Source organism: Chiloscyllium plagiosum, chromosome 16, assembly GCF_004010195.1.
Source record: "Chiloscyllium plagiosum isolate BGI_BamShark_2017 chromosome 16, ASM401019v2, whole genome shotgun sequence".
Lineage (NCBI taxonomy): Eukaryota > Metazoa > Chordata > Chondrichthyes > Orectolobiformes > Hemiscylliidae > Chiloscyllium > Chiloscyllium plagiosum.
The window spans coordinates 36,958,628-36,975,463 of NC_057725.1; the positions used below are offsets into that span (position 1 = coordinate 36,958,628).

At 41.3% G+C, this 16,836-nt stretch overlaps 1 protein-coding gene across 5 annotated transcripts in view; it reads left to right on the plus strand.

Annotated features, from left to right (window-relative positions):
- Positions 1 to 16,836, plus strand: part of tub (TUB bipartite transcription factor) — a 437,441-nt gene that overhangs the window by 391,069 nt on the left and 29,536 nt on the right. For all 5 annotated transcript variants that reach the window (XM_043705827.1, XM_043705828.1, XM_043705824.1 and 2 more), the window contains 3 exons: positions 2,423 to 2,544; positions 8,569 to 8,760; positions 11,045 to 11,157. In XM_043705827.1, the coding sequence (XP_043561762.1) occupies positions 2,423 to 2,544; positions 8,569 to 8,760; positions 11,045 to 11,157 (427 nt within the window). The remainder of the gene's footprint in view (positions 1 to 2,422; positions 2,545 to 8,568; positions 8,761 to 11,044; positions 11,158 to 16,836) is intronic.

Here is a 16,836-nt window from a genome sequence, read left to right on the forward strand (position 1 = left end):
ACCTGACATTCCAGGTAAGCAGCCTATTATTTGCATCTGTTTAAAGAGATCAAAAGCCTTGATGAGGTCTATGGAAACAATGTACAGCAATCACTGCTGTTAAATGCACTCTCCTGTAACTGTCAAAGTGAGGAAATCATGTCAACAATCAATCTGCCAACTCTGGAGCCACACTGAGATTCTGGATAGATATGTGATGCCAGAGTCTGAAAGCTGCTCCAGGAAATGTGAGCTAAGACCTTCTACGTGATACTTAACAAGGAGTTGCCTCGGTAATATTAGCAGTATCTGAAATCCTCGTCATTTTTATACAAGATGACTATGTTTGCTCCATGCACATCCTGAGGTGTAGATTTTCCCTTCTAACAGATAGCCAAACAATCATGGAAACATTGTGGTAGTGCCTATTTTCCATTGCTGACAATTTCAGGTGGAAGGCCAATGTTTGCTAGGTTTTACCATTAGCAAGAGATTCACTTGCTTTATTAAGCCTTACTATGGTGGGCTTACTGCTCAACTCCCTCTTGACAGGAAAGTCTGTAATGGTGCTGAGAGCTTTTTGGCAACCATGTCCTTCACTGTGGAGAGATTGACAGTGCTCCACATGACTTTGCACCAGTTTGATATATTTATCAGGTCTTTCTCTTCAAGGGGGATGATTTTTGGGATGTTGCGCTCGTGAAGCGTGTGATATCCATTCACCTGCATCAGTTCCCACAAACTCAAGACATTCACCACTATTCTCATTTGATGGGCACCCCATCCACTATCTTAAACATTTGCTCCCTCCAAAACAGTGAATGCTGAATGTGTACCATCTACAGGATGCAGTACAGTCACTGGTCAGAGCTTTTTCACACAACAACCTCCAAAACTGTGGCCTCTGTCACTTAGAAGAACAAAGGCAGCAGATGCTTGGAGCTCCCCTCCAAGATCTACATCATCCTGACACAGAACTATATGACAGTTCCTCACTGTTGCTGAGTTAAAGTCCTGGAATTCCCTTCCTAACAGCAGCATGGTGCATCTTTTCCCTTCGAAAAGCAATAGTTCAAGAAGGGAGCTCAGTGCCACTTCCTCGAGTCCAACTGGGGATGGGCATCAAATACAGCCTAGCCTGCTGTGCCCACATTCTGTGAATGAATCATTTTAAAATGTAATTAGTCCTGAAAGGAATCACTACCCTTCTCCCAAAATGCTCCCTTTCCCATTTGGGAGTGGAAGACTAATCTTAAAGTTCACAGCCGATGACATTGTTTTGATATTCCGACACTGTATTTAGGTCAATAACTCCTGTAGGTATGATGTGCCTCGCTTGCAATGCAAAGGAGCTGGTCCTATAACCTACTGTGGTACTTTAGGCCTTGGCTGCAGATGGTCCTTGTGCAGCAGGCTCCCAGGAGCTTTTATTGCTACACCTAGTTTTCCCTTCATAGTGCATGTTTTACTATCTTGCTTTCCTCCTTTCATTGCTGTGTTTTAATACTGCCCCGTATTTAACTTTGCCATAAAGATACTGAGAGAAAGTGAGGGCTGCAGATGCTGGAGATCACAGCTGAAAATGTGTTGCTGGAAAAGCGCAGCAGGTCAGGCAGCATCCAAGGAACAGGAGAATCGACGTTTCGGGCATAAGCCCTTCTTCAGGGCTTCCTGAAGAAGGGCTTATGCCCGAAACGTCGATTCTCCTGTTCCTTGGATGCTGCCTGACCTGCTGCGCTTTTCCAGCAACACATAAAGATACTGAGCCCACTTGTATACCAGTGTCTGTCAATCTTTATGTGCAATGAAATTCTATACCAGTATTGATCTTAATGCCCCTGGGATCAGAAAACCTGTCCTCTCTGCCAGTTTAATCCTGGAAATACTATTCTGAAGTCTTTCATTTCATTTTACTCTGATATTGTAGGATTTGAATTGTAAACCCTACATGATGATATTGTCGATAATCAAAACTTTGAGTGGATTCTCCTTCTGTGTTTACTAATGATTCTGTTCACTCCTGTTACTACAAAACCTCTAACCACCTTTACATTCTCACTATTTAATCTGCTCTCTTGGACAAATGAATTTTCCATTCTGTAAAGTAACACTGTTACTTCAATGAATTTATGCTTTAGGTGCAGTGCTTTAAGCCATGTTTTGGAGGTAACTGGGCTTTTCAGAGTTTTCCATTTTGTAGCTTCCACTCCTGAATTTTTATTTGATACACCTGGAGAGCAAATGCATAAAATCTCCCCTCAAATATTTGTCCGGGTTTGTAATCATTGTTTCACTCTTTACAACCCCACATCTGATAGTTGATTGACCCACTTGTTATGTTTAATTATTAAGAATGTAGATATGGATTGTTAAACATATGCCTACTGCATCAGGAAGTATATAACCTAAAAGTTACTTTAACCAGTGATTTTTGCCTCAATAGGTATTTCTAGCAGCATGAACTTTGATGAGGAAGAAGATGAAGAAGATGAAGACAGCTCTAGCTCTTCTCAGTTGAACAGCAATACCAGGCCTGGATCTGCTTCCAGTAAAAAATCTAATAAAGTGAGAACTACGAATATTTTCTTCTATGTATTTGATTGAAACATAAGATGGAATAATAGAAAAAACAGACGTGTAGTAAACTAGGCCATAGGTACTAAAGCACACACTCTTAAGGCAGCTAGATTGAAGTGACACATTGACAGAGCAGGAAGAGACATGACTATTTTTGATTTGGAGATGCCAGTGTTGGACTGGGGTGTACAAAGTTAAAAATCACACAACACCAGGTTATAGTCCAACAGGTTTAATTGGAAGCACTAGCTTTTGGAGTGCTGCTCCTTCATCAGGTGGTTGTGAAGCACACAATTATAAGACACATTAGGAGTACAATTGTGTACTCCACAACCACCTGATGAAGGAGCAGCCGCTCCGAAAGCTAGAGCTTCCAATTAAACCTGTTGGACTATAATCTGGTGTTGTGTGATTTTTAACTGACTGTTTTAGGTGAGTGAGAATGTAATTAAGCAGTCCTGTGTTTTTTTGATCACAGCAATAGCGAATGGGACAATGGATTCTCCTGTCTGATAAATATAAGGATTTTATTTAAAATGAATTTTAATAGAAGCGGATGATAATGTTTAACAGTCCATGATTAAGTACAGATTGCAAAGCTCATTCAGAGTGAAATTGCTGTGATGAGAGGTGGAAATTGTACTGTAGTGCAGGAATAGATGGCACAATCACTTTTACAGTTTGTGGCCATGGCTTGGGCATTATATACACATGTTGTTACTGCAGCACCAGGTGGCATTGTTAGTTACGCAGGTGAAATTGTAAGCACCAGTGAAAATGAAAATCTGAAAATGGAAGGAAAAGGCAACAGTGCCTGTTGTAATGGGGAGCTTAAAGTGAAGGAAACCCTAAGGGCAGTGACCATAATACAATAAATGTCACCCTGTGGTTTGAGAAGGAGAAATTAGAATCAGATGTAAAGGTAACTGCAGTGTCATGAGTAGGAGGTGGCCAGAGTTGATTGTAGGGGGAGCCTAGCAGGGAAGATTGTGGAGCAGCAATGGTAGAAGTTGCTGAGGGTAATTCAGGCGGCACAGCAGAAATTCATCCCAAGGAAGAAAATTGCACTCAGGGTAGCATGAGGCAGTCAAGGCTGACAGAGAAGTCAGGGCCATCATTCAACCAAAAGAAAAAGGATATAATGTGGACAAGATTAATGGGAAGCCAGAGGACTGGGAAACCTTGAAAAACCAGCAGAGGATAACTAAAGCAGCATGAAGCAGGAGATGAAATAGGAGAGTGAGCTAACTAGTAATATAAAAAGAAGATTGAAAGAGTTTTGTTTCAGAAATCTAAAAGGTAAGAGAGTGGCAAGAGTGGATATTGGGCCACTGAAAAATCAGGCTAGAGAAGTAATCATGGGGAACAAAGAAATGGAAGAGGAACTTATTACATATTTTGCATCAGTCTTCATGGTGGAAGACATCGGCACTTCAAGAGTCAAGGGGCAGAGGCAAGTATAGTGATCATCACTCAGGAGGTGCTGGGAAGCTGAAAGGTCTGAAGATGGATAAATAACTTGGACCAGATGGACTATACCCCAGGATTCTGAGGGAGTTAGCTGAGGAGATTGTGGAGGCATTGATAGTGATCTTTCTCTGGAAGTGGGAGCCCCAGAGGACTGGAAAATGGCTGATGTAACACCCCTGTTTAAGATGGGAGAGAAGCACAAGACCGGAAACTATAGGTCAGTTAGCCTGACCTCAGTCTATACTAAGATTTTAGAATCCATTATTAAGGATGAGATTGTGGAGTAGTTGGAAGTACATGGTAAAATAGGGTGAAGTCAGTACAGCTTCTTCATAGGGAGGTCATGCCTGACAAATCTGTTAGAATTTTTTGAGGAGGTAACAAGCAAGTTAGACATAGCAGAGCCAGTGGACATAATCTATTTGGAATCCCAGAAGGCCTTTGGTAAGGTGCTGTACAGGAGGGTGCTAAATAAGATAAGAGCTCATGGTGTTCGGGCAAGGTACTCTGCATGGATAGGGAATTGGCAGACTGGCAGAATGCAGAGAGTAGGGATAAAGCGATCTCTTTCAGGATAGCAGCTGGTGAGTAGTGAAGTTCCACAGGGGCTAGTGTTGAGACCACAGCTATTCATATTATACATTAGTTATCTGGATGAAGGAACTGAGGGCATTTTTGATAAGTTTGCAAATGACACAAAGATAGGCGGAGGGGAGAGACAGGTAGTCTTGAGGAAATGGGAAGGCAACAGAAGGACTTGCACAGGTTAAGAGAATGGGAAAAGAAGTGGCAAATGGAAGACAATGTGGAAAAGCATGAGATTATGCACTTTGGCAGAACCAAGGCGCAGACTATTTTCTAAATGGGGAAAGACTTCAGAAGTCTGAAGCATTAAGGGACTAAGGAGTCCTCATTCAGGATTCTAAAAGTTAACATGCAAGTTCAATTCCTGACGAAGGGTCTTTGCCCGAAATGTCGATTTTCCTGCTCCTTGGATGCTGCCCAGCCTACTGTGCTTTTCCAGCACTACTCTATTCTTGACTCTAATCTCAAGCATCTGCAGTACCCACTTTCGCCAATGCAGGTTGAGTCGGCAGTTAGGAAGGCAAATGTAATGTAAGCATTCATTTTGAGAGGGCTAAAATAAAAGAGCAGAGATGTACTGCTAAGGCTGTATAACATTCTGGTCAGATCGCATTTGGAATATTGCAAGCAGTTTTGGGCCCTATATCTTAGGATGCCGTTTCCTCTACATTGGGGAGATAGGACACCTACTCGCAGAGCGCTTCAGAGAATGTCTCTGGGTCACCTGCAGCAACCAACCCCACCACTCCATGGCAGACCACTTCAATTACCCCTCCCACTCCACCAAGGACATGTAGGTCCTCGGCCTCCTCCATCACCACTCCCTAACCACCCAATGCCTGGAGGAAGGATGCCTCAGGGCCCTCCAACCCCACAGCATCACTGTGGATTTCGCCAGTTTCCTCATTTCCCCTGCCCCCACCTTATTCCAGTTCCAACCTTCCAATTCAGCACTGTTCTCATGACCTTTCCAACCTGTCCATCTTCCTTCATCATTTCTCCACTCCACCCTTCTCTCTGACCTATCACCATTATCCCCCACCTCCATCTACCTATCGCACTCTCAGTTACCTTACCCCCAGACCCCCCCTCCCATTTATCTCATCACCCCCTTGGCTCTCAGCCTCATTCCTGATAAAGGGCTTTGCCTGAAATGTCGATTCTCCTGATCCTCAGATGCTGCCTGACCTGCTATACTTTTCCAGCACCAAACTCTCGACTCTAAGGATGGATGTGCTGGTGTTGCAGGGGGTTCAGAGGAGGTTAACAAGAATGATTCCAGGAATGAAGGGCTTGTTTTGTGAGGAGCAATTGAGGACTCTGCATCTGTACTTGATGGAGTTTGCAGGATGACAGGGTATCCGATTGAAACTTTCGGAATACAGAGAGGCTTGGATAGAGTGAACATGGAGAAGGTTTTTTCCAGTAGTAGGAGAGATTAGGATTTTATTGCAAAGTCTCAGATTGAAGGGATTACCCTTTAGAACTGAGATGAGGAGTCATTTCTTCAGTCAGAGGTTGGTTAATCAGTGGAACTAATTGCCACAGAGAGCTGTGGAAGTCAAGTCACTGAGTGCATTTAAGCCAGAGGTAGATAAATTCTCAATTAGTAAGGGGATCAGGGGTTACAGGGAGAAGGCAGGAAAATGGGTTTGAGAAACATATCAGCTATGATTGAATGATGGAATACTCTTGATGGGCCGAAAGGCCTAATTCTGCTCCTGTATCTTATGACATTATGGTCTAAAGTCTTTCCTCAATTGCTCGGATGTTTGGGATTATGCTTGTCAGGTTCCATTTTTGCCTGTATGATTGTATCCAGAGAATCATCTGCAATGACTCCATTTCCTGCTCCTGCATCGTTAACAGATCTATCCCTGAGTTCCTCCTATTTATCATCTACATACTGATCCTCAGGGACATTATGTGAAGACATAATGTTACATTCTATCTGTACACTGACAACACCAACATTTTCCTCACCATCACCTGTCTTGGCTCTGCATGGTCACTAATGAGATAACAGACATCCAGTGTCGGATGAGCAAGCATTTTCTCCAGCTGGGAAACCAGAAGTCCTTATCATTGGCCATGCTGTAAAATCTGTTCGAAATATAGAATGTTAGACAATCTCAGCAGGTCTGGCAACACCTGTGGAGAGACAAATACTCAATAAAGTCTGTTCTGTCACAATTGTCGCTATCCATCTCCATGGCAACTGTCTGTTACTCAATGACATCAAATGTAATGAAGTTATTGTCTTTGATGCAGGGATGTGCTTCCAATCTGCTCAGTCACCAAGACCACCATTTCTACTTTGATAAGATCACCCACCTTGGTCCTTGCTTTAGTTCCTTGCTGCTGAAACCTTCATCCATGCTTTTATTGATTCTAAACTTCACTATATCTTTACTCTATTGCCTGGTCTTCAATCTTCAATTCTAAATAAATGAGCTAATTCCAAATATTGCTTACCATATCGTAATGGATACAAAGTTCTGTTTAACCATTATCCCTTGTGCTCACTTCCTTACACTGGCTCCTCAACCAGCAATGCCTCAATTATAATTTCTTTCTTGTTTTCAAATCTCTCCATGGTCTTGACCCATCCTATCTTTTCACTTCCCAAGTGCTCTCACCCTCCATCATCTCAGCATTCATCCAGTTCTGGCCTCCTGCACACTCCCAGTTTTATTTACTCCAACATTGGTGGCAGTGTCTTCAACTGGTGGACCCCCAGCTCTGGAATTCTTAAACTGTTCTTTTTCTTTCCCTTTCTTCACTCCTTTAAAACTTCCTGTCTATTTGAACAAGCTTCTTGTCATCTGTCTTGTTATATTCCTAAATGACATGATTTTTAAAAAGCACTTAATTCATTTATTGGGATTTGGGTGTTACTGGCTGGATAAATATTTATTGCCCATCCTTAGTTTCCCCTTGAGGAGGTGGTAGTGAGTTGTCTTTTTGAATTGCTACTGTTTACTTGGTGTAAGGAGGCCCACAATGCTATTTGGAAAGGTGTTCCAGGATATCGACCCAGCAACACTGAACGAGAGTGATATTTTCCTGAGTCAGGATGGTGAGTGGCTTGGAAGGTACATTGTAAGCAGTGATATTCCCATGCATCTGCCACTCCTGTCCATCTAGCCTGTAGTGCTCATGGGTTTATAAAATCTTGTAAGTAGTGCCCACTGCTGCTGCTGAGTATCAGTGGTGGAGGGAATGATTGGCACAATATCCACCTGGATGGTGTAACGTATCTTGAGTGTTTTTGGAGTTGCACTCAGCCAGGCAAGAGGATAATATCCCATCACACTCTCTACTTTTGCCTAGTAGATGGTGGACAGGTTTTGAAGAATCATGAAATGAGTTTTTTGATGCAGGATTCCTAGTCTCTGTCCTGCTCTTGTGGCTCTTGTGACTAGTCCAGTTCAGTTTCTGGTTAGTGGCAACTCTCAAGATGTTGTTAGTGGATAATTAATAAGTAGGCAAAAGTTTTCAATAGCTCTGGTACTGTCAGCAATTTTCTGGCTATCATTTTTGTTTGATTAGCTCAATCTCTGACACTTGTACAAATTAAATCAAGATGCTATGAAGACCACTTGCGCAGTGTTAGTATTTGATCAACATTGACATCCTCATTCTTGGGACACATTTCACTTGTCTATACCTGGAAAGTTAAGATGCGGGTAGAAAGATATAATTTAGATAGTGTATGCAGTTTTTCTCCAATGATAACTGAATTCAATATTTTTTGCTAGAAGTTTGTTCCATTAATCCACAGATGGAAATTAATCCATGAAAGGAGAAATTAATTTCAGCTTCAGAATTTCCTCATCTTCCTAAATGCTAAGTAGTAAAGTGAAATGCAATGACTATGTTTTTCTGGTGAAAGTAGCTCATTGTAATGTTGCTACTTCTCCTTCTTACAGAGCACAATATATTCATGTTTTGCAGGAAGCTGCCTCAGTCTCAACCCCTCCAGGAACTGATGCTCTAATAGATGTGGATGACCTTGAAGAGTTTGCTGTGAGACCAGCTCCACAAGGAGTCACCATTAAATGCCGAATAACAAGAGATAAGAAGGGAATGGACCGTGGAATGTATCCTACCTACTACCTCCACCTGGAAAGGGATGATGGAAAAAAGGTTGTTAAATTACATAAGTTTTAGCCTGTGTTCTAAAATGTATATTTGGACTTCAAGCTATCGAAATCTAACAGATTGCTTTATATAGAATACACTCCATATATACAGATTTTTATATATACCACACACTACAATCAGAACCATATTCATCTGCTCACACTTGCTGTGAAGGGCTAGAACTTAGGCCAACCTATATCCAATCTTTCCAAAGAATATTCTACTAAAACTTGTTTAGAGTGTTGTTCTTGAAAGAAGGTGGCAAGGGACATCATAGTCATACTCAGTCCTGACTTCCGAAACTAACAGTTGGGCTTTCTGGGTTGTGATCGTGAATGGAAACTGACTGATTTTATTTTAACTGTAGGGAATAATTAGGCCAATCATAACACTGCAGCTAGTGTCTTGACTAGGATTAGTTAACTCAGCAGAAACCAGGGACTATAGATGAGCCCTATATGACTCAGCAACTCTCTTGATTAAATTACAAGGGACAGTATTTCTAGCAGGAATTCTGGATAAAACCATTTCTTTCATGCAGGCGCCTCCATCCAAAAACATGAACACTGTAGTGCTGGTATCTTCCATCCTCTACTGCTTTTAAGCCCCAATCTGGAATCTTGCTCCTGCTCATTTCAGTGTGACTGACACACAAACTCTCTTAGTGAGAGTATTCGGGTGGGCATTTTGAATATGCACTAGATGTATAAAGAATAGACAGAGCATGCTGTCAGTCCATATTTAGCACTGATTTAGTACCCAACCTTTCTTTTGGTCCTCATTGTTCTGGTTTAGTCTCTGTCATAAACAAATACAATTAAATATACATTCAGTGACTTGAAGGGCTACACACAAATCCTATTTAAATATATCATTTGCAACTTGCAGGTTAGATGCTGATTACCTTCTTTGGCTATGTTTGGATTTGCATAAGTGCTGCCTGTCTGAAAGAATTGATGACGGTTGTTAAAGTCTGGAGGGAGTGGTGTTGCAAATAGGAGAAGTATTACTTATCACTGCACACCATTCACTGCTAGTCATGACCTTTATATTAACAGGTCTCTGCACTCAACATGAACAAGAAATTGTGCAAGGTATAGATTCTAGACCAGATAGACATTTAAGAGAGATATGTAATATTTTGATGTAAACGGTTTCTGCCTTACCTTCAATCACTCTGTCCAGTGTGGTCAGTTAGATACGGTTATGTAATGTACAATAACATAAGTAAACCGAGAACTCAGACTGTGTGTATAAGACTGTGATAATGTAGTTTTGTAAATAGTCAGTGTTGTAAGTAAACAGCAAGCTATCTGACTCAGCAGAACTCAACAATCTGTGGTGAATGTTGTGTGGAGTAGCATATGATAAAAAAGCAAATGGTGTCAGATAGCAATGAAGAGAGGCAGCAGGAGGAGGGGAGAAGGCCTGACAGGAAGCTTTACCTATATTTATTTATTTTTTCTTTATTCTTCCATGAGATGTGGGTATGGCAGCAAGGCAAACATTTGTTGCCAGTCCCTCTTGAACTGATTGTTGGCTGGATCACTTCAGAGGGTAGTTAACAGTCAAACACATCACTACTTTCTTCCTACTTTCATGTATGCCGTCTGGCTCACTGAAGTCATTTTACAGTATGCTGAAACTTTATTGCTGGAACAGCACAGCAGGTCAGGCAGCATCTAGGGAACAGAAGATTCGACGTTTCGGGCACATGCCCTTCTTCAGGCATGTGCCCGAAACGTCGAATCTTCTGTTCCCTAGATGCTGCCTGACCTGCTGTGCTGTTCCAGCAATAAAGTTTCAGCTTTGATCTCCAGCGTCTGCAGACCTCACTTTCTCCTCATTTTACAGTATGGTCTGCCATCCTTACCTGGTCTGACTTATATCTAGTAGGCAGGACAAACCTGCTACCTACATTATTTTGAATTGAGGTGGATTAGGGTACACATTATTATCTTCAGTCCCCATTTCTTACAAATATTTTTTTTTACCCCCAGTTTAGATATTTGTTTTATGTTTAAACTTTTTGTAAAATTAAATAAATAATTTTAGAATATCAAATGTTCATTTAGTTTTGTAGAATGTGTTCTTCCCAAATGACTTCATTTCATCAGAACTGACCTGCATTTGGCCTTCAATCAGTATTAATTATGGATACTTTTAGTTGATGAGTTGATGGACTAACCAAACTGAGGTTTGCTGCTGGTTGAAGTTTTGGAGAAATTTATTGATTTTTATTCTTCTCTGTTCTTTTAACTTCTCCCTTGTTCCTTCAACTCTTCAGATATTCTTACTGGCAGGAAGAAAACGAAAGAAGAGCAAAACATCAAATTACCTCATCTCTATAGACCCCACTGACCTTTCACGTGGTGGAGAGAGCTTTATTGGCAAACTCAGGTAACCCATGATCACAATTAACTGCCTTGCTGATGATTTCTGTGGGCAAATCTTACTATAAACAGAAAGAAAGTCCACTTAAAAGCAAATATTACAATACTGCCTAAAATCAGCAACAATGTCCTCAAATCCTGGCCTTTATTGAATGCTACATGCAGTGAGATAATGTAATGCATCTTTTAAGGTCCCTTAGATTAGAACTTCTATTGAACGTTGCCCAGTAAGGAAACCTTTTTTTGTAAAGAGCAAAGGAAAGAGCTGGTTCAGTGTTGCTGATGCAAACAGGATGAATCCTGACCACAAGACATGACATTGAAGAAGCTATCACTGATACCCAGGGCGTTATCGACTCCAGGACCTGACTTTTGTGCTACATGTAACTCTCCTGCAGTGACTATCAATATGACTGCGCTCCTTTCCAGGTTCAAAAATAGATCAACGCACTTTTCATGCTGCAGGCAATAAACAGAGAAGCACACTGACACTGGGCATATAAACAGTTTGTGACATGAAATCATTAAAACTGAGCTCACTTCTTATTGAATCCATTGAGCGTTCAGATAGAATGTACGTGGGTGTGGACAATCACTGTGCAATTTAACATTTAGTCAAACTGAGAAAACTGGAGGCTACATCAGTTCAACTCAATAACGGTACCCAAGTTGATACAGGAGCTTGAAACCAAGACAGATGCAATAACATTGAAGAAAACAAATGCATTTTTGCAAGAATCATTTTCTAATGTTCAGAATCTGAATGTTTTGATATAGATTAAAGTTCAATTAAAATAGTATTGCAATAAACTATATACTAGCAATGATAGACATTACACCCTTTTAAATAAGTACGGGGCAGTTTCTGTTCTTAGATCATTTTCTGTAATAGTTTGCAATTTGTTTCTTTTCTCAGTTCACTTATTTCTATCTTTAACCAAGATTCCCTGGTCATCTAGTGTCAGGGAAGTTGGGAAGAGATTGGAAAATCCCATATTAGTTCACTGAAACTAGCCTGTCTTGGGACAAGTTTCTGTGGGAATCAGCAGCTACTGTGCAGGGATTGGCAATTAATCCATTTGATTTGATTTATTATAGTCACATGTACTTAAATACAGTGAAAAACTTTGTTTTGCGAGCAGCATAGGCAGATCATAGCAAACAAGGAGATACAGATCAAAGGGTGCTTTGACAGAGCGGGGTATGCGAGGTTATAGCTGCACAGGAGGGGCACAAAACAAATATGTTAGCAAGAATATTATTTCAAGTTAGAGAGGTCCATTCAGCAATCTAATAACAGCAGGGAAGAAGCTGTTCTTGAACCTGTTGGTGCATATGTTCAAGTTCCTGTATCTTCTGCCTAATAGAAGAGGTTGGGAAGAGAGCTTTACTGAGATGGGAGGAGTCTTTGATGATGTTGGCAACGTTTCTGTGGCAACAAGAAGTGTAAATGGACTCTATGGATGGAAGGTTGGCTTCTGTGGTGGTATGGGCTGTGCTTACAACTTTCTGTAATTTCTTATGATCCTGAGCAGAGTAGTTGCCATACCAGGCTGCATCTAGGTAGAGTGCTTTCTGTGGTGCATCTGTGGAAGTTGGTGAGGGTCCTTATGGACATGCCGAATTTCCTAAATCACCTGAAGAAGAAGAGGCATTGTTGTGCCTTCGTGACCGTCGCATCAACGTGCAAGTCCAGGACAGGTTGTCGGTTATCATCACTCTAATGAACTTGTTGCTCTTGACCCTCTTCACTTCAGCTCTATTGATGTAGATAGGGGCATGTCCTCCTCCTGTCTTCCTGAAGTCAATGATGAACTCTTTTGTTTTGCTGACATTGAGAGAGAGATTGTTATCATTGCACCGCGCCACCAAGCGTTCTATCTATTCCCTGTATTCTGACTCTTCATTGTTTGATATCCAGCTTACCATCAGCAAACATGTAGATGGCATTTGTTCAGAATGGGGCTACACAGCCATGGTTGTACAGGGAGTGCAGTAGGGGGCTGAGAATGCATTCTTGTGGGGCAGCAGTGTTGAGGATTATAGTGGAGGAAGTGCTGTTGTCTATCTTCATTGATTGTGGTCTGTGGGTCAGGAAGTTGAGGTTCCAGTTGCAGAGCGTGGGGCCAAGACATAGGTCTTGGAGTATTGAGATTAGCATCAAACCACGGTTCCAATGGAGGACCATTATCTGATGTTGAAAAGTTCCCAGTATCAGACTGGCCTTTGAGTGAGTCCACAGGCCCAAGAGCCTCTTGGAAGTGGCCCCGTAGCAGCATATTAGATGGCCATCAGAACCTTGTCTCAAACCCCAGTAGCAGAACCACAAGACTGATACTGAGGTCACAATCAGTTCTGTGAAATGTACCATTCTTGGCCATGACCAGGCTATCTTTTAAATATTCTCCAGCCATTCAGGAGGGCTTCCGTTTGTATAGCCCTCATAAGAATATGAGGAATAGAAGCAGGAAGAGAATATACAACTCCTCAGGCTGACTTTGTCATTCAGTTATATCATGGTTCATCTGATCCTAGTCTCAACCCCTGTTTCCTGCCTGTTCCCTTCCAATGATCATCTCCCTCAAAAGTGTTCTTAATTCCTGGTGAGAATGCCTGCCAGCCAGCCATTGCTGCAGTCTTTCATTGTGCCTGTTTAGTCAGTGAATCACTCTCCATCTTTACTTGGAGGGTGAATGTGAAAATGGCCTGTTCATTGGCAGTCTCCAATAAGATCATGGTACTGTGCAGATATTAGACACCACTGGGATAGGACCCAAAAATGATGTTTTACTTTTGTTCCTGACCCTCAATTATTTTTAACTTCCAGGAGACGCTGCCTTTATTGCCACTTTGTTTTTTTCATGATTATCTGTATTCAGTCTGTGTTCTTACTCACAGACCCATTGATCTGTGACCTCACACAAATGCAATTCTATACACTGATGGCAGCTCGCTCAAAATGTGCATTTAAAATACATTCCCAAAGGGAATTAAACAGATGCTGCTTTCTTTGTAGTAAGTCTGATGTTTGTTGTAAGAGCCTTGATCAGATCATTAACTATAGCAGGAAGTAAAACAATGTCCCATTTATCATCTCTTAACCAAAACTCAAAACTTAAAATTTGGTACATAAAACAAGTTAGGAATGAGCACCATTAATTTACCATTACTATTTTAGTAGCTGTTAAAATATTTTATGAAGATTTAATGAAATCGTTAATCCAGCCTGATGCATAAGAGATAAAGAGCTAGGAATTTCATAGCTCTTCGCTGCAGGATAGTGATAAAGGTAGACAAAGAGGTGTCGTTGGCTCACGTCTTATGCTTAATTGAAATCTCCAATGCAAAATTGCACTCAAAATATGGCCTACATGTAGCCTGACCGGTAGATCTTAACTGGACCTTGGGTGGCTATCACCAAAATGTTTTTCTTTGTAAAGATTATTTTCTTGATTGGGAAATAAAAAGGTGCAAAGTGCTGCTTCTGTCTGTTTTGTAGGACCAAAGACTATTGTTGACCCCTCCCCAGCTACACCTTTCCTCACAATCAGCCTTCTCCCTCTCTCCCAATCTTAATTCCAACACTGCCCCAAGTCACACTTTTCCTTTATCAGATGACCACTTGGATTGAACAGGAAGTGCACATATCTTTTGTGTGTTATCATGCTATTATCTGTTTGCATGTGATAGGATCATAGATGTTATGATGTTATGATGTTCATCCACTTATCCAGAGTGAGATGGAACTCAAATCCAAACTGGCTCTCCAGGCTGGAGGCCTAGCAGATTACATTTTCATTATGTCATCTTTCATTGTTCTTCATCTAGCTGGAACAATATTTGTCTTCTTCCTCTCTCACTTTTCCAAGTCATAGCCACCTAAATGTGGCATAAGTATTTTTAGGGGAGAAAAGAGTCGAGCCCTCAGTCTTATTCTCATATGGTGCTAGACCATTTTGACAGCTCAAGAGTGCAAGTTTGGTCTCTTTTTGTTTCTCTAGCAAAGCTTTCATTGCATACACACATCTTTCACCATTGGCTTGAGGATATGTTAGTAAGCTGTATGAATAATTCCATACAATGTTGTGAATTCTTTAAAAGTATTCATTGGTGAACCACAATCTACTGTTTGATGCTACATGATCTCGGATTCCATGTGTTGCTAACATCTCCTTCACTGATGTCATTAATGTTTCAGAAATGTGACGTTGCTATTTCTTGTCTTCTATCCGTCTGGGCCAGGTGTCGACTATCATCCAGGTGGATCTTCCTTGTGTGTTTGAAGATATCCGTCCCAAGACATTCTGATGCTTATGATGGAAATGAAGATGACATCAACAATTTTCTTTCCTCATAATGATGAATAGCACAAGTAAGGCAGCTGGATGTCATTTCTTCCAAAGATCTTGAGAAATTTGGCCACCAAATAGCCTATCTTGTTCTGACTCAACCTTTTGTGATGCCCAAAGCTCCCTGGTGCAGTTGATGTGGTTCATCAAGTCTCTAAACTTTCAGAAAGACAGCTCTCTTGTCATAGATGGGTAAACTGTCCACTACATGGAGGTGTGCTCTCTGTCATTGGAAAGAAATGAAAGCTCTCATCTGTCTAACTTAAAGCATCTCTTGCTTTTTTTTCAATCAGATCTGAGCATTCCAGCATCTTCGATTTTGTTCCATCATCTCTCTAAGTAAAGGCTCCTCAATGTCATTGACGTCATCTACATCATGGCTCTTGCCATCTTTGCAGGCCCGGCGTTGTGAACAGGCTTCTTGTTACAACATGCAGTCTGAAGTGGCTCATCTTACAGCACGTCTGACATTCAGGCTTTCGTTCAGGACATGTTTTCCCCTTCCTTATTCCTTGATCCATCAATAACAGTTTTCTTTGACTGTTGATTGACCCTCTTTCTGTCTCCACTGCAATTTCATAACTGCTTTCCTGTTTTTCACCTTAACATAGCTTACTGCATCAGCTGATTTTGAAATAGGATTGCCCTGTCATCTCAAATAGCCAAACTATTTTGCTTTTTGACTGCAGCTTTTTTGTCCAAAATATCAATTCTCCTGCTCCTCGGATGCTACCTGACCTGCTGTGCTTTTCCAGCACCACACTCTCGACTCTAATCTCCAGCATCTGCAGTCCTCACTTTCATCATCCTTATCCCTCCGACAGGTACAGACAACTGCACTGTTTTGTAAGGCCAGATAGGGACCAAACAGCCAAGAGATATTTCTACCTGCCAGCCCATGTGAGCTCAGTGCTGTCCTGAGAATGGTGAACATCTCAGAAACTGCAGATCCAATCAGCAATTGAGATTCTGGCACAATTGCTAGAATCTTTGCCGATTGAATTTTAGAGTTATCATTTTGCCTGTGTCAACCCACAAATGCCAGGAGGTATTTACATGACCAGGAGGGTTGCTACTTGCTTGATATTTGGTTGTCCAGAAGTTCTTAAATGCAAACCAGGGAACTAGGAATTGCCTTCATGAAATTTGGTCAAATAGGGATCAGGAAACTGGGTATCTCATTGTTCCCCAATCTCTGTGCCCCACAAGGTTTCTGCCCAGGTTGGATCTCTCTGTTCTTCACTCTCATTGTTTTTGAACAAGGATGGATCAGATAGTATTGACTGTACTAAGAAAATGTCTTGTTTCTTGGATATTCAGGCAGGTGTCCTCTTAAT